Genomic DNA, 24,322 nt, shown 5'->3' with positions numbered 1-24,322 from the left:
AAATATTTTTAATAAAATTTTATTACTATGAATTATTTAAACACAGTTCTGAGAACTGAAATTAACATGTTTCATCAAATAACGTATAAGTATAAGACGAATGACATGCATTATACATATTACTGTCATGTTAATGATACTTCGAGCAGGCACTAATAGAAGAATTCAAAAATTGTCTTCGTAAACTTTCGCGGTTCTGAATCTACTATAGAGTCCTTCTCTTCCTTTCTGATTAGTTTCCATTAATTTATTTGAGCTCTATTCATGCTCCAAGCACTCAATCTTGAGACGATGACATCAGAAGTTCCATTATTGAATGCGTACAATTGTGCTTTATTATTGATTGCCAATGTGGGATAAACTCTGGCTGTGATACAAGCCCTTCCTTCTCCTCCAAAACTCTCTACGACAGAATGATCAATCTGTGAAATGGAGAAATGCATTAGAAGGGAAAAAGGCAATGAAACGTATAGTCACTATTTATGATCCTAAAAGATTCAAACCTAGGCAAAGAATACATGCAAGTATAAAGAAATTGAATCTGTTCAAGTGCGTGATTATGGAGTCTCTTCAATCCCCCAGAAAAATTTAATTAACAGTGAAAAGGAATCTAAAATTGAGCGACTTTAGATTGTTGATACAATAGGCACTTGAAATGGAAATAAATGTAAAAAAGTAAAAAACAGAAACTAGAGATGAAAATCCCTGTAGCATAAATTTTAACTTAGACACATACATTTTTTTTGTCCCTATCGCTCTGTGTGTTATAATTTTTTCATGTTATCTATTTTATAGTCTTCTAAGAAGTTATATTCACTGTTTTTTTTTTCTTTAAATATGATCATGCACTTGTAAGTTTCATGTGAATGCAACCTTTACGAGCAACTACAACCATAAAATTGACTTTGTACATAGTTGAAGAAAGTTTAATTATATCTTATGGCTTCACGACAAAAATTGGAACCCTTTTTTAATTATTATGATCATGTGCTTGTCGTGATTTCATACTATTGCAACTTTTGCAGGCCAGTGTAATCCTTAGAAAATGACTTTTGTACGTTTGAAAAAGCTTGGCACCATATATTCCTTGGACTATGGCTTCATAAATTGGAACCTTTTTTTTTTAATTAATATGATCATGTGCTTGTCAGTTTCATATTTATTCAACTTTTTGGGGGCCACTACAACCCAGAGAAATTGAATTTCAATATTTGGAGAAAGATATATAGTGCATGTGTTCGCGAAAAAAAAGGAGAAAATAATGTGCATAGTAATATCTCATGGGCCATGGCTTCATCAATTTGGAACTTACCAAGGTTCTTAAGGACAAGTTCTCATGAAGAGGATCCACATCCACATAAGATCCATAAGTGGTCAAATCATTGTTTTTATTCAAGGAAGACCTGTCATAGGTGCATTTGTAATTAGAAAAGTTGGAACTCGTGTTTGGAGAGAATTAAATTGAGTTGATGCAAATAAAAAATGTGAAGTAAAAATTAAATTGGATCGATAAAAATAATTGGAGGGTACAAACAAACCTGCTCTGATCACTACACAAGAACACCAAATATTTTTGCTGGTATTTAAATATTCTGAAGAACACTGATGTGTACTCTTGCAATCCCTCAGAAGCAAATACTAGAAGACCAAAAGGTCCCAATCCACTTCTAATGGATGAACCCTTTTTACTACATAGAATTTGGGGGTCCGTCCAATTGTACAATACTTCAGCTTCTTCCAACTTATTCACTTTAAATGAAATTTCAACGTCAGCCTGCAAAGGACAAATGATAGCTCTAATGTTAAGGCAATCATACCAAAAAAAAATTAAAATAAAAGCAATCATACCCATTTTATTATAGGTAAGCTATTATATGGTGTGGATTTCAAACTATTAAAAGTGAGGAAAAAAATGTTAAAATTAATTATATTAATCATATTAAAAACAAGTATATACAATGAATTTTATTTTTAATTAGATGCGTGCATCAATGATGTTTTATAGTTGACAGCTAAAGATACGCACATGAATGCAATAAATATCATATTTTTTATTTAAATACTTAAACTAAATCTAACAAGTTGATGTTATTGTTTTTGGTAACTTTATTGAATAATGACATTTCAATCATAGAATTGCTGAAAGTGTCGTTCTTAGTAAATAAATGTAAAATGTAACCTAAAACAAAACATTCCTAATGAAAGATTGATTATGTTATCAGAATTGTTTTATTATAGTGAATGACTTATCTATATTCCATCTTAATTTGCACTTTTAATATGACCAATTATTAGATGGTGGTTGAGGGAATTTGATATAGAATCAGGTACAGTAATATTAAAAGCATCTAATCTATCATAGAAGTTAGAAATTTTTTAAACACAAAATTGAGATTACAAACATTATCTCTTTTACTTTTATAATGCAATTATGAAACACGTATACATAAAAAATGAAAAATAAAAAATAACCATAAAAAACATTATATACGACATTAAATTGTTTTCATCGAAATAATAAATCTCTAAGACCAGTTCTTCCTATGTTTAACATTTTAATCGCCACGGCACATTGTCCGAATAGAGAAATAAAAGGTGGGCTTTTTGTTTTTTTGGCACAAATTCAAAACGATTTATACGAAGGAGTAAAACATTTCCCATTATCCAAACTCGTATTTGTAGTAAATAGTGAGCAAATTTTATAGCATATTACCTATTAAAAAATATTATTGTGGAGAATATTTGTGGGGAAAAAAAATATTATCTATTGAAAAATAATAATGCTATTTAAATAACAATAATTCTATTTTCCTTTTCAAGCATCTTGGATAAACTTCTTGTTATTAAGCTTAGAGCCGGCTTCAAATTGTGCCCGAATATAAATATAAGGACCTGAGGGATATTTCATACCAGTTAAAAAGAATTAAGATATGATAACTTTTTAATATAAAATTAAGGTTACTTTTTTTTTAAAATGGGAACATTTTATTAAAGCAGAAAAATTAATAGAATATTATCTATTGAGAAAATAACGCTATTTATTACACCTAATTTGATTCTGTATTTATGTATCCGTTCTATTTACTTAGTCCAGAGAACCTTTAATCAAACTTTCTTGTTATTAAACTTATAGCTGGCTTCAAATTGTGTACAAAATATAAAGGCAAGAACTATGTGGATCACAGTATAATAATATGACTACATTGTGTTATATAGTATTAGTGTATTTCTCTTATTAAGTTGTATTAAATCTTACCTGTGCTGCAGAGACACCATTAATTTGAAGTAGCTCACCTCCCCTAAGCTCTTTGGTGGGCCAGTTCACTGGGTTTGCACGTAGTTTTTCAATTTCAACCACTGGCCACTGTTCCAACACTTTACCAGATTCATGCAACCAGATAGCCCTTGGAATTGCCTGCAAATAAATGTGCATTATTGATGAAATGAAACTTCACACCCACTGTTTCATAGGAAACAGTTTCAGGTCAACTCTAATTTTTTGAGGGAAAAAATAAATTGGAGCCTAACTCTGACGTAATTGTCTTAGCTGGCTCATGTTATTTTAAATTATTATAAGTCAAAAATCAAGACTTTGTGATATGATCAAACCTTGTCTTGATTAATTTTAGAAAATAAAGAAACCAATAAAAAAGTCAGAAAATGCAACCAACTCACATGAATTCCTGACCATCCTTTCTTGATATCATCTGCTACACTAGATGATTCATTGACCCATCCCAATAAAATTCTTCTATTTTTTTCACAATCAAAGAACGTTTTTGAGGCATAGTATTTTCCAAAATCATATCTCAAGACAAATTCATTTCCCTCGAATTCTTTATCAGGGATGAAGATATCTTGGGTAGCATTGTAAGTCCCAATCAAATAGTAATCATGTTTTCTATCATCCAAGCTTGCCTTTAGAACGTGCCTAACATCATCACCATTCACGGATGTGTCAACACCAATCGGGCCCTTATTCAAAACTGGGAAGAAATCAGGGCACTCCCACATTCCAGTACCTTGGGCTGAATGTAATGGGTGTTTGGCTTCAACCCAATTAACGAAGTCTTTGCTCTTGTACAAAAGTGCCATTCCAGTGGTGTTTATTTTGCTCCCAACAAGCACCCTCCAATACCCATCTTTGCCAAGCCAAGCAGTGGTAGGGTCTCTAAATGAACTTCCATTGATCTTATTAGCACTAGTTGGTGCCATTAGAGGATTTTTTGGTGACTTAACCCATTCTCTAAGAAATGGGTCAGACAAATTTTTGGGGTAGGCCAAGTTTTGAACTTGATGATTCAAAGGGTCAATTCCAGTGTATAAAATGGCAGGTTTGTTCCCAGGAAGCAGTGTGGCTGAACCTGACCAACAACCATTGATATCAGACGGCTGAGATGGATAAATGGCAATATCTAGTGGGGTCCAATTCACAAGATCCTTTGATACAGAGTGTGCCCACACAATATTTCCCCAAACAGCACCTTTAGGATTGTATTGATAGAATAGATGATAAAATCCTCCATATGTCATTGGTCCTATGTAAAAGTCAAAAAAAGACATTTTTTTAATTTTCAGCACAAAATAATAATTGATAGTCCACACGTATCAGCTTGTAAATTTTTTATGTACTATCATTGGATTCAAATCAGGGTTTTTCTTTTATGTCTCTTTTATTATTTTAATTAAACAACACAACATAAAAAATTATATCTTTTTGCGTGACAACGTTTCCTCTCTTCATTGTTATTCGTTGATAAAATATTATATTTTATTTAAGTAAATGTCATTTAAACTCTTTATTAAAGATATTATTAATATATATTTATTATATACTTTTAACAATTTTTAATATACAATTATTGTAATTTTTAATAAATGTTCTTTTGTTTTTTTTTTATTAACTAGTACCCTTAATTAGAGAACTGTTAGCAAAATATTTTTAAAATTAGATTAAAAATATGTAACTTTGGTTTCGCTACTCAGCATGCGTCATTGGCGTATATAATAATAGAGAAAAGGGGACCAAATGGAAGAAACTTCATAACCAATTAGATGCTCATTTTCTTTTCCTACGGCCCTACTAATATTGATATTGCCTTAATATATTTACGTCGTGTTTTTTATTTCTACGTACGGCCTTGGAAGTGCCGTTAAACAACCTTTGGTAAACTGAATTTCTGTACACTTCCTGGTTTTATTAAATTACACATTTGAACATTTCAACCATTTTGAATTGCTAGGAAATTATGAAATCATATAGTTATTTTCTGAAATGAGTAGATAATAATTAATATAGATGATGGATTGAAGGTACAAAATGAATAAAAAGAACTGAACTAACCATTGGGATCTGCAAGTTCACATACAGCCACATGTCCATTTCAGCATATATCATGTCAAATGACAAAAACAAGAAGCAAAAGAAGAAACTATTAGACATAAAATATTGCACAAAAATAAATGAAAAGAATAGAAAGAAAGAAATAAAGGTATATTATTTACATATATGAGAGAAATAAGTTGAAGAAAATATATTACATACCATTGATCCAATTCTTGGGAGGTTGGAAGTGATAAGCAGTTCTATAAGGTTGATCAGAGGAATCAGAAGACAGACTCTGAAGATTTCTGTAAACATGATGGGTAGCTCCACCGCCATAAATGACAGAAAAGAAAGCCAATATCCAAATAGTTGATATAGTCATGGTGGCTATGTGGTAATGGTTGTGGAGGGAAGCAAGTGTTCTTTGCTATCTATTTATACATAGATTTATACATATATAGAGATAACACTGCTGGCTATGGTGTAAATTTATGAATGGAAAAGGGCATAAAACACGGCACAACAAGTGATTGGTTTTTCATATATAAAATTGTTGAGAGAAAATTCAAAACTTATGACAGAGAAGCAACCAGGAAAGTAAGTATTAACTTTACACGTCAAAGTGTAACTAATCTGTGGTGTCAAAATTTGGAAGTCAACTATCGAAGTGCATCAGCCCCATGACTTCAAGATACGGAGTACACAAATAGTCAAGTATGTTATATGTTACTATTATTTTTGTTATTACATTGGGACTACCATTGTAGTTAAGTAATAAAAATTGTATGATCAATGAGCAACCACTCTTTGAAGTTTGAACAAGGATATTTTAAAATCAATATACAGTAAGGGATCCTTTATTTGCGATAGAAGAACATGGCACCCCATCTCCAAAATTCATGAATTGGGACCGGCCAGTACTACAAATTAATAAACACATATACCCCTTTCATGAATAAAACCATGTAATTTTATCAACCCCTATCAAATATGAGTGTGAGTCTATGTGAAACTTATTCTAAACCCTACGCATGTGTAAATGTGAGGATCATAAATATTATATATGGTCTATTTTGAAATAAGTGTTTCATTTTTAATCCACAAAATGTCTTATAAATTTATAAATAGCTGTAATAACAAAGAAATCTATAATCTGTCCCAAATTCGAATAAAGAAAAAAAAAGTTATGCTATTCTGCAGGCAACATAAAATTTATTGAAATATATAGATAGATCACTAATGACTAATAAAGAAGTCGTATGAGAGTGTTTTTAAAAAGGTTGAATTAATATATACGTGATAAAGTTAATTAAACTGGCTCTGTATCATCAATTGTACGAATATAATTGTAGTTAATGCAATTTTTAGTGCCAGCTTATGCCCCTTTTCTGATCACATGTGTCTGTTTTTCTATTTTTCTTTCTCTACGTGGTTAGGTTAAACCAAATTCGAATTTGAATAAGAGAACTGTGAAAAGGTTGGGGATCATACGTGTACAGTTGGGGATCAAGAATGAAGAAAAGAACTAGTAAATTGGACTTATCCAGAAAATGTGGCTGCAATGGAGCTAGGCATAATAGAATTAATGGAGTATGGATACCAACGAGAAGTTTCAATAAAAAGGTATAAATGATGAATGGTAGGATCATGAATTAATGCCGTAATCCTTTTCAACAACAAATGCTTTTTGCTGAATAACTTTTAGACATTTGTTTAAGAAATTTGTGGTGAAGTCGGCTAGTGCGTGCAACTCATAGTATATATATATATATCTTGTGCTTATCTATAATATATTATCATCACTATAGTCATATACATGCATGCACAGATTCTGCGGGTCATTTCGTCAACATTTGGTTTCGACCATAAACTTGTCAATTATGTTCTTCCACTATCTCACTTCATGTATATCCGTTTAAGCAAAGTCTATAAGTTTCTCGTGACTTCAGCAGCCAAAAGGAGAAAAGGTTTTAATTTCGTGACTTAACTTCAATTTTGTTTCATTGTTTCGGTGAATTTTAATTGATTTACGTGATCAATTTTATATCTACTATTAATTATTTCAAAGTGTAGCTAACTGTTTTGCTCAGGTATTTTAGGAATGCTAATCTGGTGGAATCATTAGAATTTTCAAAGGGCTAGGTTTTACATATATGTTTTCTTATTCACAATATTCGAACTAAAACCCTGTAAAAGGATAATGAAGTTGAGGAGTTTAATGTGCAACAGTGTTTTTTTCCTTTCTTTTTAGATATTTATTGATGGGATTTTATAATGACATGGATCACCTTATGCTGGACTTAGATATCTATCATCACTTGGTAATATTTAACACTAATTGTCATTTATATAAACTTAAGTCATTTATCAAATAATTTAATTTAATAATTGATACAAATGTAATTGGGAACTCCAACAAATAAAGAGATGGTTGTTTTTGCAATGTTTATTAATCTCAATCTTTAAGATTAATTTTAACTATCTAAAAATAATATTTTTTAATAAAAAAAATTATTAGTATTAATCATTTAAGAATAACCTTTAAAATTGTGGTTAACATTTTTTTTATTTTATTCAACCAATGATTAAAAAAAAATTGTACCTGTCCATGTGGTGACTATGCCATAAAGAAAATGAGTACATATATCCATCTTTATTTGTTCCCCTGTATATCCAATGTCTAATTTATGAACTTCTTCTTGGATTTAGACAGATCAATAAAAAAAGTTGTAGTCCAACCCACACCATTTCCAAAAACTTTGTATTGGGCTTGCTTTTAGATCGCCGCGTAGCTTCTCGTGGTCCTATCTATTCGGACTAACCCATTGTTCTCTGGATTATAATTTATATCCCCTAAACTTTGGTCGATCCTTATTTATAATAAGGGCAGGATTTTTTTACAAGTTAAAAAACTTTTATATTTAATTTAAATTTTTTATGTAACTTAAATCTAACATTCAATAAAATAATAAATTATAATATATTAAATTTAAATTAAATAAAAAATTAAAATTGAATATAAGAGTTTTACATTAGTATAAAAAGATTATTTTCTTTTATAATAATATATTTGATAAAATTATAATCAAAATTATTTTTAAACATTATGTTGAATTTTAAAGTACAGTTTTAGTTGTTTTTATAATTAAATATTCAGAAGTCCGGTACTATATTAAAAAATTAAGTCTAAATTATTTTTAAAAGTTAATTCAATAAAGATTGTTTAATTTATGTAAAAGTATTCTTAATAGAGTTTGGTAAAACTTCAAGTAATACATATTAATGTGATTATATATATATAAGTGGAGAAATTGAAAATATTTTATCTTAAATGCAGACATGGCTACAGTATCTAATTTGATGTTATAAACTTTATCTTTAAACATTTATTTTTATCAATTTTTTTATGAAGATCAGCATTATTTATAAATAAACGTGCAATTATTTAACTAATTTGAACCATGATTTACTTTTAAGTCCTTATAGTAAAGATTTTAAGCCTTGTTTAGAAGTTAAGAAGAAAAAAAATTAAAAAAAAAATAAGAGAAAAAAAATGAATACTGATTAATACATAACTCTCTGAATTGAAGATACTTAAAAATATAAAATTAGAAACATTTTTAAGAGTTTATAAATCATCACTTTTTCATTTAAAAACTTTAAAATAAAATAATTATCACATAAATTTATTTTTTTTCAAAATAAACTTCTAAACAAAATTTTAAAATTTATTTAAAATTTTGAGAATGAGTAAAAGAAAGTGTTTAAAAAATAAAGGAGAAAAAATAAAAGTTAATACAAAATTTTTAAAATTAGGGAAATTTAAGAACGTGAGATTACGAAGGATTTAGAGATTTTATAAACTCTAAAAAAATTAGTAAATTGATATATTTAACGTGATTTTGTATCGGGTTTGTTCCTTTATCTCTTTTTTCTCATTTTGGTTGTTAATTTTTAAAAATATTTTAAATAAGTTGTATTTTCATATTTTGTAAAAAAATTGTTAGCTTTAATAAAAATTATTATTTATCTTCTTTATTTTTATAAACTCTAACAAAAAATATTGTGATAATTAACGTGAGCTAGTATATCATATGACTCATAAGTTAGCAAGATAAACTTTTATAACAGATTTTAAAAGTTATAGTATTTATAATTTAATTTTTAATAAATTTTGTAAAGTTAGAATTTTTAAGTATTGTATATTTAAACAAGTCTTTTAAAAGTGTTTTTCCTTTGAAACAAATATTTTTTAAAATATAATTGTAATATATACGAATTTTTTTTATTTATATAAAATTCAACTTTATTCTCTTAAAATCACTCATTTTCATCTTTGTTTATTAAGTTAGTTTAAGTATTTCTTTTGTGTTTCTAATAACTAATTTTTAATGTGGTTGAATTTTAAAAAGTTTGAAAGAGATTTTCAAAACAAAAGATTGAATGAAATCAAGTGATCCTTGTTTGGAACAGTGTTATAAAAATTATGCTCAATTCCTCTTTATCCTACTCTATTTCTTCCTTATTTTCTCCTCCTAAATAACATGCAAAAATATTTCCTAAATTTAATGACTTAAATATTCATATTTTATTTAACTTGTCACACTTTAAATTATGATATTTGTAAATAAAACTAATTAATTTTGTAAATAACATGTACTCATCTCAATATTTGTAGAAATGAACAATTTGATTAGATTATAATAGGGATAATGACTAAAGATGTATGGTTCTAAAAAATATAGAAAAATTTTTGTTGTTGTAATTTTTGCTTAAATTATATCATATTTGCTTAAGCTAATTTTATATAATGATAAATATACAAATTTTATTGATACTCGTTTAAGTCATAATATTTTGGCTTATGCAAAAATATGATACTCAATCTTGATTTAAATCAAACTTTATTTGCTTAAGCAAATATTAAAATATCTTATAAAAAGTAAGAAAAACATGGCTTAAATGAAATTTATAGAAATTATATGAAGTATATACAACCAATGTACAAGGAGAGCATGAAAAGATCTAAAAAGGTATTGAACAATGTATTAATATGAAAATTTATTTTCATGATGAATTAAGAATATAAAAATTGATGTAAAAGTTTTAATTCTAAAAATTATTAACTTCATACATAGTATTTGTAGAGAATCTTAAAAATTTAAAATGATATTCAATATTTTATTTATTCAAAAGTTTTTTTTATTATAAATTAGAATTACATCAATGCATATAAATGTATATCTTTTTAAAATTATCACCTAGATACATGAATTGAAGTCGAAGATATAAAATAACAGATTTTAAAGGTAAAAAAAAAATTGTAATTTTTTATAGAAAATAAAAAATAAAAAATATATAAAAATTAGTATTAGTAAGCTACAAGTTGAAAATATGAATCATTTATATATTTTAAAATATATCTAATAATTTTAAAATAGTAACTCATCCATAAATTACTTACTTTACTAACTCATGTTAGCTTGAATCTAAAAACATAATATATTTTAGAAAAAAATTTACACCTATTTTTATTTTTTATTTTTTCTTCCTCTTATCCTTTCATCTACAACTTTATGAAATAAAAATATTAGCTTTCTCTTTTTTTTTCTTCTTATCATTCTTATTCTTCCTTTTATTTCTCATTCGTGTTTAAACAATTTATTTCTCTCCCTCTCTTTAAACTTCAATAAAATATTTTTTTTTTAAATTTTTTGGTAATGTTAAAATTGTATAAATAAAAAGAACAAAATAGTTGTGACTAACATAAAAGGAAAAAAGTGTATAAAAGATTAAAAAAAAAAAACTAGAAAGATAAGATTTTGATAGGAGTTCACAAAAAAAAATGTCATAGAAATATAGATAAAGAGTAAGAGAAGGAAAAAATATAATAAAAAATACTCAAAATTTTTTAGAAATAATCACGGAAGTGTGAATGAGAAATAAAATAAAAACAAAAAATAAAAAGTTTTTTTTATTAGAATTCAAATGTGAAGCTAAAGGGCCATAAAATGCTATACGAGGGGTTAAAAAAAAAGAAAAGAGAAGAAAATTAGATAATTAAAAAATATAATATTTTTACAATGTTTAAAAAAAAGGGTGATCAATGTTTTTTTTTTTTAACAAAGCTTACACTTCCTGAAGAAAATTTTTATTTGAAACAAATCTTTAAGTTAAAGAATCAATTTATTAATTTTGTTTGAATAAAAAATAAAGAGAAAAGATAAATAGAAGAGATGTATTAAAAAAAAGATAAAGATAAAAAAAAGGAGGAGAGATGAAAAGTTTCAAAAACAGAAAAAAAGAGTAGAAATTATGAAAGTACTAAAAAAAATTTTCATTCTCATGTCAATTATCGTTAATTGAATGATTAAATGTCTTTAATATTATTGAAATTGTAAAGATTTTTTAAATAGTTATATGTTAATTTAAATTTTGTGTAAAAGTAAGTTTATTCATAAAAATAATAAAAATTATAAACTTCATTTCTTTCTAAAATAAAATTATTTGATACATAATGTTGGTATATTTGTATTATAGTGATTTATCGAGTAATTATGTATTAATTTCAATCCTATACAAGAGTGAATTTATATAAAAAAAAATTCCTTTTCATATGAATTAAATATTTTAATTTTTTTAAAATTATTTCATTTTTTATTTATATTTAATAAATTGATTAATCAGAATATAAATGAAATTCAATAATAATAAATATTGATTGTGATGGTTAATTATAATGGTATTAAATGAAGGTAAAATTATATTTAAAAAATATAAGAAAATTAACTAGCTTTATACATATTTTTTTAACTCATGTAATTTAGTTAAAAATACTTTATAAAAAGAATTAGAGGAAGCACATGGTAACATTCAATAAATTATACAAATTAATAAAAATAGTTAAATTAATTTATTTATTTTTAAAATATCATAATATAATAAATTAACTTTAATTAAGCTTATTAAATTTAATTTTACTGTCCATATTTATCTTTGTTAATTTAAATTTAGAATTTCATCAAATTTAAAAATATTATTTTTTTATTACATAGCATTCATTTTTTTCATTAGATATTATTAATTAATATATATATTTATAGCCACAAAATTAAGAGACATGAATCTTAAAAATAAAATTTAAATTAAAAAAATAAAATAATAAGATCATGTATTTAAATATAATAAAATATACATGTGAGTTCGAATCTTTAAATAAATTTTTAAATTTTATAAAATAAAATATTATAAAATTAATAATGTATGATATTTAACAAATCAAAGCTTAATTTGAATGAGCTTGTGAATAAAATTTTAAATGAAAAAATAATATAAAAATAAATAAAATTTCTCTTGTAAGTAAAAAATAATTTATCTCTTCAAATTGTAAAAAATTCAAATAAAATAAAATTTTCAAAAATAAAAAAGTATAAGTCAATTTTAAGTAATAGAAATAATTTTATTTATTTATTTATTTTTATATTTTTATTTATATTTATTCACATGTTCACTCAAACTAAATCTAAATACTGTGAATTTAATAAATATAATCATAAGTTTTTTTTTTAATTTTAAAAGTTTATATAAGACAATAAAAAAAGTTAACAATTTTTATTTTCAAAATTTAGAATAAAATTAATAAAAATAAAAATAAACATAAACTTAATTATAATAAAAAAAAGTAAATTTACACATTATTTTTAAATAAATTTAATACTAAAAATACATGTGATTACTATTATAAAAGGTAATTCTTATTTTTAAGTGGAATATTTTTATTTATAATATAGATATTTATTTTAACACTTTTAACAAAGATATTTTGGTAAAGTTAATTTATTTTATAAAAAAATATAAAATTATTAATTTTCTTAGGATATGTATATTGAATATCTTGTATTATTTTTATTTACTATATTAATTATCTCATTTATTTATTAATTTATTACAATGAATATTTTATTTATTTTTTATCATCTATTAATTAAGCATTAAATATTTAAAAATAGGATTTAAAGAAAACATTAAATATTCACTAACTTTACAATATAATAATAATAAATAAATAATATAAAATAATTAAAATATTAAAAGTAATATTTTTATTCGTTTCCATTTCTTCTTCAATTGTTTATTTATACAAGGAACGAAGAACGCAAAGGCAAAAAACAAAACATTATTTAGAGAGAGAGTATGGTCTTTGGTACCAAAAAGATGCAATGAACTATTGAATTAGAAGCTGGTAGCAAGCGAGACTAATCCATTTCTCCCTTCTCCACGCCTTCATACAAACTCACAAAAAAGCTCTAATTTCTAATTCACTCTCTTCTCAAAGCGCGTGTCTTTCAACATGATCATCTTCTATGGACTTGAGTCAGGTGCAAAACCCCTTCCTTTTTCATCTGCCCATTAATTTCTTTTTTCATTTTTTTAATTAACAATTTGTTGGGTGTGCCTCTGTGTCACCTTTTCAACCATGGATTGGGAAAGTTGCCTCCTTGATTCTTCCTCAACTCCTGAATTTGTTTACCTTGGAAACTTTACTCCTGGGGTTTGTTTGTTTGTTTTTTTGACTTGGATTTGGGAGTCAAGTTTCAAACTTTTTAGTGTGTTTGAGGAGTGGATTTGTAGAAATGATTTTAGCCTGAGAAATTTTGATGTAGAGGAACTGTGGGTGTATGTTAAGGAGATATTTGATGGGTAGGGCAATAATCAATTATTGAAAGAGCCTCAAGTTGTTATTTGTTTTCATGTTTCAATTATCAGAAGCTGTATCAAAGAGATAAACAGAATTTTGTTGATTTCCACTTCCTCTTCAAGGAAGATTTTTTTCCCTGTGTTTGTTGGATGTGAATAACTTCTCTTTTCTTAATAGACTGGTACTTTTTTCCCATTAATTTTCCATTTTCTGGTTTTGTCAGATTCTACATAGAGGAGCACTGCTGCTGGTCACTGTATAAATTCAAAGTTGGAATGATTTGATGGGAATATGGTTGAAAGCTTCAACCGGACTGATTCAATTGAGTTCTGTGAAGCTGAAATGGGGAAAGGTGGTTTTCAGGAATCTGGTCCTGTGTTGAAGAAGTCGAGAAAACAAATTTTGGCTTCTCAAAATGTGGATAATTGTGAAGAGGAAGACAGCCAGGACAGATTTGGTGACATGCCAGACTGTCTTATTCATCATATTTTGTCATTTATGGAGACAAAGGACGCAATTCGAACTTCCGTTTTGTCAAAAAGGTGGAGGTATATTTGGACTTCAGTTCCATGCCTGAACTTCAGCAGCAAATCATTCACGAGGTTGGTTGATTTCAAGAAGTTTGTGCAATGGGTCCTATCCCATCGTGATTCTTCCCATGTCCAATTACTTGTTTACAATCGGTTTGGGGTAGATTATGCAACAGATCAATATCTATTGAATAAGGTTATTGAATATGCAGCATCACATGGTGTTGAGGAAATCAAGATCAATCTTCGGGCAAAGACCTCTGGCAGTCCTCCTGTTGAAATCCCTTTGTCTCTATTTACTTGCCAATCCTTGAAAAAGCTTGAGTTAAAAGATTGTCATCCTACAAATGTGTCATCCCCTTTAGGTTGCAAATCATTGGACGTTTTGCATCTGGAACATTTCTCAATGTATCCTGCTGCAGCTGATTTTTCAAATCCATTTGCAAGTTTATCCGGACTTTTTGGCTTTATGACATTGACAACTTTGCATCTAATTAGCTTCACTCTATGTTATACAGGAACTGACTGTTTGGATCCATTTGGTAATTGTGTCAATTTAAAGAATTTGCACTTAAGTGAAATGTCGTTTAAGTCAGATTTGAACCCTAAGGCTTTTGTGATATCTGGTCCAAAACTCAATAACTTGAGTCTAATGTGCAACCGCTTTAAATGTAAAATTGTAGTTGCTGCACCACAGCTCACCAATTTCAATTACTTGTATTCTACACCTCGTGCCTTCTTTGAGTTTAGTCTTCCTTCTTTGGATGGCTTGATCATTGATATACATGAACCACATCGATTGGAAAAATCTCATCGAAAGAAAAGGGAGGAGACTTTACATGGTTTGATCAACATGTTGCGCGGACATCATAATGCTGAAGCTGTGAAACTATCCTTCTGTACAGTTGAGGTATAGAGAAAATTCTGTGTTTATATGCATTTGCATGTGACTGCACACACAAGTGCGTGTGTGGTTATGTGTGTGTGTGTGTGTGTGTGTGAGGGAGATTGGGTTTCTGCTGATTGTCAAATGAAATTTAGTTTATTTAACCTAAATTAATTTATAAAAGAAAAATCATTTTCATTTTCAGGTTACTTGTGGGACTGCAGCGTTGTTAAAGCCAGAATGTTTGCCTTCTAGTGAATGGAAGTCATTGAACTTCGGAGTGGGATCAACGTATAAAATCTTCATCAACAAGCTTGACGATATAACTGCCTATTACCGCAATTGCTTTCAGGAATCAGACTTTGAGATTTTGACTGTTTAGAAGGTATTCATAAATTCCCTTCATTCTTAAATAATTTATTTTCCCTTCATCACTATAATATTAATGAATTTTAGGATCATATTTATCTCTAATTTATAAATACCATCCATTTGACATCCCTTGTCTCGCTCTTCTTGTGGCATCACATTTATTAGTTCTCTCTCCTTTATTCTCTTTGGGTGTAGACACCCTTTGGGGTGTTTACCAAACATCTTCCTATTTCTAATGCTAATTATATTCTTTACTTTTTGTTCTAGCTGATGATCATATATCACTCAAATAAAAAAAAAATGGTTCAATGATTGGTTGAAGTTTCTAATTAGTGGATAATAGTGAACTCCATTGACTATTTCAACATTAAGTTTCTACCAAGTCTTACATTTACTTTACTCATATAGTCTTTCCATGACTTGAGCAATTTAGACAACGACTATAATCATTGCCTTCTAATTTCTGTATGTAGTTTGGATCTACTGATTTTCACTTTATTTTAATGAGTGTTTACTATGTTTCATTGGTCTCCATTTGCACCATCTCTCTCTTCATAGGACTTGTTTCTTGGCTAAGATAGGGTAGATAGATAGAATAAAATAAGCTATCCTATCCTATTTTAAATCTATTATTTGGTGAGTCAATAGGGTAAAATAGGATTATCCTATTTAGCTCAGCAACAACAACAAAAGCTTTTAGTTCACTGAAGTCTACTACATGGATCATCCAAAGCCACTCAGTTATAAACTAAATTTTTAGAAATATTGTTTACCATGACATAATTTTAATGATTTCCTTAAAATTTCTTGAACTTTCTTTATCCCTTCTCTTTACTATCTTCAGTGACATTCTTTGCATATGTCCAAATCACTTTAATTGATTTTCTATCATTTTTTCCTTAAGGTATTATTCCAATATTTTACTCGTTAGTTCCAAATATGTGGTGTGGCCTAGATTAGACAAAAGTCGAATAGGATGGTAATCTTTTCCCTAAGTTAATGCATAAGTCGAATAGGCTCTCTCTTCCAGGTATTCTTTTGCATGGGCTGAGGGCAGTAATAATGAATGAAGTGTCAGAATACTGCAGAAAATGAACCAAAAACTTCAGTGTTAGATTATAAGATCAATGCTTGGTTTGCCTCATTTAGATGCTAGGACTTGATAATTTCCCTTTTGAATGAAGGTCTGTAGACTTGCCTATTTTCACTTCTGCAGCATACAAAGATAATAACTATTAGGTTTAAGCCTTTGTTTTACATGTCATTAAACCTTTGTTTAGTACGTCTATGCTGTGCCCAGGGCTATACAATTTTTGAATGGCTGTGTGTTATTATGCTTCTATTTATGCTCTCTTGCATGAACAGTCATATATTTTGGTTAGACTATTGATAATGTTTACTTTAGCATACTTTTTGGGGGCTTATACATTTCATCTTTTAAGAGCTTTCTGAATTTGTTTGCCTGACTTAATTTCTTTGTTCTTGCTTTTGTATTGGATTTTGAAGGATACTTTGCACAGGAGGTTTGGCTTAAGCCAAGGTGGAAGTTAACCCAATACATGGATCCTTACGATCCAAACAAGGATTAGTGCTTGGTATAGTTTGAATGGGAAAGGGATTGGGGTATATTTGTATAAGGGGTTGATTTTTGAATAACAGGCTATAGTGAAATAGAAATTTAAAAATATTTTGCAAATTTGTATCTTGACTCTCATTTTGTAGCAATATATCTTAGAAGAGGAAAAAGAAATCATCTATTTTCACCAAAATCGATTTGTGGGAGAAACATAGCAGATTCCTAGATTATTCTTTGTAGCAAGTTGCAATCATATCTTTGAGGTATCAACCTGTGTGTCTGGTGATTCCAGATTTTTGGTTTATAAATATATGTTAAATAATAAAAAATTTTAATGCGATGATCATGATTGAAAAATATAATTAATACGTTAATTTATTAAAAATACGATTATTCCACTTTGGATAATATTCATTTAAGTGGGAACCTTCATCAGAAAATTACTGATGTAGTACAGAACATGGATCATTACTTCTCAGTTTTAATCACCGGCTCCTACACACAAGATGATAATATTTTACTGGCCAATGGAAGATGTATGTTCAAAGGAAGCTGAGCAAATAATATTTATTAAATAAAAAATTAAACCTTTCAAACTATTAATTGTTTTATTCTTTTAGTTTTGTTTCAAAGATTTAAGGGAGAGGATGGTGGACAAGAAAGAAAGGAAGGGAGAAGAGAAATTATTAAAAAAAAGTTTTCAACTTGAAAGAATTTAAAAACAAAAAATTATGAGAAATGTTGGAAGGTTTACAAAAACTTGGCACATTGAAAAACTTCAAAACCAGAATTTATATTGTCCTAGTTTTAATGATGATTTTTAAAGGTTTATAGAAATTCTTTCTAACATTCAATTTTTTTTAAATAAGTATGGATATTTTTTCTAAAACTTAAAATGTAATATTTTTAAAATTTTTTATTTGGGCGATAAAATAATTTAAAGAAATTTTAAAATTTTGTTTAAAAGTTTGGAAGAGAAAAATAAAATAAAATTGGAAGATAAAGAAAGAAAGGAGAAAAGAGAACTAATAATTAATCCTTCGTATTAAGAGAACTTAAATATATAAAATTAGGAAGCTTTATAAAACATTTTCTTCTTATTTAAAAATTTTAAAATAAAAATTATGATAAAATAAATCGTCTTTTTCTCTTAAAAATCAATTTTCAAATAAAACCAAAATGGTATGAGAGGAAAATTACCAGACAGTTATAATCATTGATCCTTTGATTTTTGTTAATTTTTTTTTGTTTAGATCCATTATTTTACTAGTAAGATGAATTTATTCGTCACATTGAATTCGTGCCTAGCTGTTGGTACTATATAAAGGATCTCAACAGTTTAAAGTGAATAATAGATATTTTTTGGTGTATATTAAGAATATTTTCCTGCCATCAAGACTATTCTATTTAAAATATAATGATCATTAAAGCAAATTTTTTTAAAAAATATTTTTCATACACACAACATAAAATTTATTTAAATAATTTTAAATCCTTTTATATTTTATGTCAACAGATCTTCTTAATTATTAAATTAAAAAATATTAAATGTGCATGAACTTTTTTTTTATATAATACTTAATTTATAAAATAAATTAAAAAAAAGATATAATAAAGCTCAATAAAATATTTCTTTAAATAAATGTATTCGTAAAATAATAAATAAATATTGAATTTAATAAATTAGCTTTGTAGCTATGTTTCCCTTTCCCTTGGTAACTAACCGAGACAGCGGAAAGCGGACGAGGAAAGGGGACGAGGAACAAAACACGTTGGTAATTGTTTATGTGACTGACACAACACACTACTCAGAGTCACACACACTGAATCAATGGTTGTTGCCTCCATTCGGCTTCTTTCTCCTTCTTTTCTCTCTTTCGCCCCTTATCGCTCTCCATTTTCATGGCGATCCCGTCCTTCTTCTTCCATCTCACTCCCCTCCACCAGTGCTTTTTCTTCCATCCATTCATGTAAGCACCTCTTCCTTTCTCTCTTTCTTTTTAACAACGTTTCTATATTGCATCCTTAACCTGTGCTTTCTCCATTCGAGGCATACTTGTCCACTGCAAAAATTGTCTGCTCTTGACCAATATATATTGCACACAGTTTTTTTTAGTTTACATTTCTATGTAATTTTATATATAATTAAATTTGTGTTGACTTTTTGATTGACCACAGCTTCTTCCAATGGAGATGGAGGGTTGGAATTGCCTGCTGATCAAGCAGAAGTTGTATTTTTGGGGACTGGAACTAGTGAAGGGGTTCCGCGTGTTAGCTGCTTGACTAATCCTTTAAACAATTGTTCGGTACAATCAAAATAATCATGTTGTTATAATTGATGATTATAATATTATGGAACTGAATGTTTAGGGTTTGTTGAAATTGAAAATTGTTTGTTAAGATTTTATTTATTTACTTTTGGTGGTATTGTTGTTGTAGGTATGTTCAAAAGCTGCTCAACCAGGTAATAAGAATAGGAGACTAAACACAAGCATTCTTATTCGTCATCCTAGCCCCTCAGGAACACACAATATTCTTATAGATGCTGGAAAGTATGTTCTTAATTGCCCTATGTAATATTCATTGCAATTATGTTAAGTTAAGAATTAGGATGAGCTTTATCTTTGTTTTATTTTAATGTTAGTCTAAGTATGTGATTTTGTGATGGTTTTAGGTTTGACTCAGTTTTGAATTTCTTTTCTTTTTTGAACTTGTCAAAACTTTGCTGGAACATGGACAAATTAAGAGCTAGCAACTGTAGCTTGCCTTGAACATGTTGCAAGGATAATTCATATTGCATACTGTAGTAAACCAAGATCAATTTATTAAGAATTGAAAGATTTTCCACCAATTGTGATCAAAGTTAGTAGAAAATCCTTCAATGACTTGAAGTGATGAGCTGGTAGCATGTATAACATGGATGTGTGCAGTATGCATCTTGGTCATGACAGAATTACAATTGTCAACGAGTTTTTTCTTGTTTCTATAAAAGATAGTCTTGCTTGTGTGGACTGGATTCTATTAAAGACTTCGTTGCTCAGTCATGATGTGATATATACTGCCTATTTAGATATACTGATGTCTGAAGACTATGAACCATGGATATATTTAAGTTTTTAAACTGTAAGATGGGATTTAAGGTTATTTGAGTTCAGTTTCAAGTAAAACCCAGATATGATTCTGTCATATGATTTCTTCATTTTGGTGCTGATAACAAGTTAATTTACTTGTCACAGATTTTTCTATCAAAGTGCTCTTCGGTGGTTTCCAGCATTTGGGTTAGTTTTTACCTGTTCAATTCTTCAGTTGTTATTGATGTTGTTACTTGAGATGGCTTCTTCTTCCATATTTTATTTTGATTTTCTTTTCAGGAAAACATATGAAACAATATTGAAAACAATGGTTAGGAACTGGAAGTAGAGTGAAACATTTGACCAGGACATGTGCAAATTAGGAAAAGATACTTGCACATTTTATGTAAGGTATATGCACAATTTGGAACATAAGGTTATCCAATGGCTTGCATGGGAGTATGTAAGGAGTGCAGGAGTGTAAGCTTGTGCAAGTATCAACACCCATGCAAAATGAATTGGTCGATTTTCCACTGCATTTAGATACTCAACAATTTCAGAGACAATAATCTTAAAAGACTTGTACATCAGTAACATTTCTTGGTCACTGTAATGCTTTTTCTTGAGGAGTATAATTTATGAAGTAGAGTGTTCTTACTTGTTTTTTTCTGCTTTTCTTTTATATCTCTTTAACTTCTTGTGTTTCTGTCAGGCTAAGAACCATTGATGCGGTCATTATTACTCATTCACATGCTGATGCAATTGGAGGTCTCTAAGATTAATACTCTTTAGATAATTGATATCAGCATGACATGTATAGTGCTTGGCTGAAATAATAAGAAATCTGACTGGTCATATAAACTAACTCTGCATCCTTCTTCTTCTCCCCAGGTCTTGATGATCTTAGAGATTGGACAAACAATGTTCAACCTCATATTCCAATATATGTAGCCAAGCGTGACTTTGAGGTCATCTACCATGTGCTTTCCTTCTAAAGTTCAAGTTATCAGTTTTATGTTTTGCTTATTGTGATTTAATGGTGAAAGGTCTACATATCTATGCATCACATTAAAGAAATTAATGCATTTAATGAAAAATTCTGAATTTGTGCATGTGGCATTGATGTTCATTCTTTTTCTGGGATTGCCAAAGGAAGGTTTATAACTGATGTTGTTGAAGTATGTAGTTATAGCTACTTAATGCCAATAAATCTCTGCTCCAACATTTACACCACAGAAATTCATTATGCATTTTAAAAAGATTTATATGGCTAATTGTAGTTAAAGTTTGAGGAGGAATGAATGGTTGATTTAATTATACCTCCCTAAACTAACCTACAAAAAAATTGTTTGTGTTGAAACCTAAAACATAATGGCCATCTGAAGAAATCAAATTTTGCTCTTCTGGTATAGCCTGAAGACCAGACAATTGTGTATCAGAAGATCCTGTCAAATAACTCCAAAGCTTCAATCTTTTCTAATTCGCATGATGAAACAATTTTTCACTCTGAGATTCCAAAATCAAACCTGAGAGGGAGGCTGCCTATGCTGCACTATAGTTATGATTGTCTCTTAATAATCTACTGCACTTTAAGATCAGTGCCATTATTTAGACCACTGTAGTAGAAAAGTGAAGAAGTGTTTAGGGGAAATTTCTTTCTACTTCAATAAGCAACTGTTAAGATTTTTTCTAATGATTCAATCATGTATTCTGAAATATGCAGGTGATGAAGAAGACCCATTATTATTTAGTTGATACTAGTGTTATCTTACCTGGTGCCAAAGTCTCTGAGTTGCAATTTAATATCATATCAGAAGAACCATTTTTTGTACATGGATTGAAGGTAAGTATTATTATTAGTTTTAATAGCTTGAAGTGGAATGTTTAATACTTTTCCCTATTCACTCTATCTATTTTCTCACTTATTGCTCAATCAATTAATTTCTGACATGTTTCTCCTTGTGGATGTTGTGGATGGGGCTTTGGCTCTATATTCTTTTTTCTTTTATTATTGTACTTCAGATTACCCCCTTACCAGTGTGGCATGGCAAGGATTATCGGTCCCTTGGTTTTCGTTTTGGTAATATATGTTACATAAGGTAATGTTTCTAAAAGGGGAAAAGTTCTTGGCTTCTTGCTTGTAATTTAGTTAAGCTCTTTTTATCAATATATGCTGATTTTGTGTCCAACCTTGCAGCGATGTCAGTGAAATTCCTGAAGAAACTTATCCTCTTTTAAAGGACTGTGAAATTCTAATCCTGGTGATTCCCCCTTCTATCTTGCCACAGACATGCCTTGTTTTTACATGAAATAACTTGGAGTACAGTGTATGATCTCTCTCTCTCTCCTCTCTCTCGCTCATATGGTGTATTATTCTACAGGATGCTTTGAGGCCTGATCGTTCTACATCCACACATTTTGGACTTCCTAGGGTAATAATAGTCAGTTTCACATTTGTTAAATTTTTCTTGGAGAAATGAAGTTTATTCTGACCTTCCATTTCAGGCCTTAGAGGAAGTGCGAAAAATTCAACCCAAAAGGACACTTTTTACTGGTAAGTTTAGCTCAAGCCTTGTAGTTAGCATAATGCTTCCTCTACTTTCTTGCCTTGATCTACTTCATTGATTAAGCATTTAGGAAGCATTTAGGAAGGGTGATGGAATTTGATAATTGGTAGATATAAAATCAATCTTGTTAAGATTAACCCTTAGGGATAATTTTTAAAAATTACAAATGGAAATTTTTTGTAATAAACAGAATCATTTACTACATCGGAAAAACAAAAACATTCTATTTTTAATTGCTTAAAAAATCTGGGGAATCCAGAATTACTTTTACCATCAATGTACAATGTTTTAGAAAAATAAAATTTGGTTTTCTCCTTATTGGTAATTTGAAGGTATGATGCATCTGATGGATCATGAAGAAGTGAATGATTACCTTACAAAACTTTTAGAGTCTGAGGGCCTTGATGCACAACTGAGCTACGATGGGCTTCGTATACCAGTCAGACTTTAGCTTGCATACAGTCTCATTCATAAGACGACTATTTTTTTCTCAAAGAGATATCATTGATAAACAAATGATATTACAAGTTCATACATTCTTCAGTTTCCTTCCGCTACTCTACCACCTTCCTATCATCATTGATCATTCTTTCTTTTTCTCCTTGTCTGTTAGTGACAAGAAACACCTAGGATGATACCATACATGTAACAAGATTATTTTCTTGCAATGAAGTATTTAATAACTTTTTTACTATGATTGTACTATGTGGTAGCTAATTGGGTAAAATTCAACTAAATCCACATCTAAATACTGGTTAGTTTTTAAGAAAGTTGTGATTGATGACATTAACTCAAAATGGATGGTCTCAAAAATTATAAGTAGAAAACCATTGGGTTAAACTCATTGGTAGAACTCCTCAAATTGATAAGGTTACCCTGCTTGTTATATGTATGATAAATCTGGCCTAATGTCTAACAATGTCGGACGACAGAATTGTCGTGTTTGAATTTTAGTGATTTGGACAATGAAACAGTCAATAGGTTGGAATCAGTACTTTGACGGTGACAAGTACAATCAGACATTTCAAGATATATATAAGGCCTGGGGAGATGGGAGGGAGTTACATATAGGGTACGTTTGGAAGAGTTTGAGAAATTATGAAAAGAATTTATAAATTCTTTTAGACTTATGTTAATAATTTTCATAGTTTAATGTATGATATAAAATTCTTATGTAATAATTTATTAAATTGATATCGAAAACACTCATGAATTGTTATATATATATATAATAATAATAATAATGTGGAGTTGGCGTGCTATATGATAGTTTGGACGTGGATATTCATGTTGGGT

At 28.6% G+C, this 24,322-nt stretch overlaps 3 protein-coding genes across 5 annotated transcripts; 2 read left to right on the top strand and 1 right to left on the bottom strand.

The window, feature by feature from the left end:
- Window positions 1–242: 242 nt before the first annotated feature.
- On the bottom strand, window positions 243–5,708 carry LOC113849775 (beta-fructofuranosidase, cell wall isozyme-like). 2 transcript variants are annotated; one of them, XM_027479935.1, is made up of 7 exons: window positions 5,546–5,708; window positions 5,345–5,353; window positions 3,676–4,538; window positions 3,257–3,415; window positions 1,539–1,774; window positions 1,313–1,403; window positions 243–422 (listed from the first exon to the last, which is right to left on the bottom strand). In XM_027479935.1, the coding sequence occupies exons 1-7, from the start codon at window positions 5,706–5,708 to the stop codon at window positions 243–245; spliced, it is 1,701 nt and encodes a 566-aa protein (XP_027335736.1). The 2 variants fall into 2 exon arrangements, with proteins under 2 accessions (XP_027335736.1, XP_027335737.1); XM_027479936.1 differs by lacking the exon at window positions 5,345–5,353.
- A 7,773-nt stretch (window positions 5,709–13,481) lies between these two features.
- Window positions 13,482–17,574, top strand: LOC113849937 (putative F-box/FBD/LRR-repeat protein At4g13965). Of its 2 annotated transcripts, none has more exons than XM_027480195.1 (4): window positions 13,482–13,704; window positions 14,248–15,464; window positions 15,646–15,825; window positions 17,319–17,574. In XM_027480195.1, the coding sequence occupies exons 2-3, from the start codon at window positions 14,316–14,318 to the stop codon at window positions 15,820–15,822; spliced, it is 1,326 nt and encodes a 441-aa protein (XP_027335996.1). In that variant the 5' UTR covers window positions 13,482–13,704; window positions 14,248–14,315; the 3' UTR covers window positions 15,823–15,825; window positions 17,319–17,574. The 2 variants fall into 2 exon arrangements, with proteins under 2 accessions (XP_027335996.1, XP_027335997.1); XM_027480196.1 differs by lacking the exon at window positions 13,482–13,704 and adding an exon at window positions 13,760–13,810.
- A 1,564-nt stretch (window positions 17,575–19,138) lies between these two features.
- Window positions 19,139–23,718, top strand: LOC113849567 (putative hydrolase C777.06c). The gene is made up of 12 exons (XM_027479564.1): window positions 19,139–19,358; window positions 19,567–19,694; window positions 19,828–19,940; window positions 20,625–20,666; window positions 21,172–21,227; window positions 21,351–21,427; window positions 22,183–22,302; window positions 22,482–22,558; window positions 22,657–22,720; window positions 22,841–22,891; window positions 22,965–23,013; window positions 23,359–23,718. Exons 1-12 carry the CDS (start codon window positions 19,220–19,222, stop codon window positions 23,475–23,477), a joined length of 1,035 nt encoding a protein of 344 aa, XP_027335365.1. The 5' UTR covers window positions 19,139–19,219; the 3' UTR covers window positions 23,478–23,718.
- Window positions 23,719–24,322: the final 604 nt, after the last annotated feature.

Source organism: Abrus precatorius, unplaced genomic scaffold (assembly GCF_003935025.1).
Source record: "Abrus precatorius isolate BTA unplaced genomic scaffold, Abrus_2018 Scaffold9, whole genome shotgun sequence".
NCBI classification, from domain to species: Eukaryota; Viridiplantae; Streptophyta; class Magnoliopsida; order Fabales; family Fabaceae; genus Abrus; species Abrus precatorius.
The sequence above is the reverse complement of the archived record's forward strand: the minus strand, read 5'-3'. Positions and strand labels throughout refer to the sequence as shown.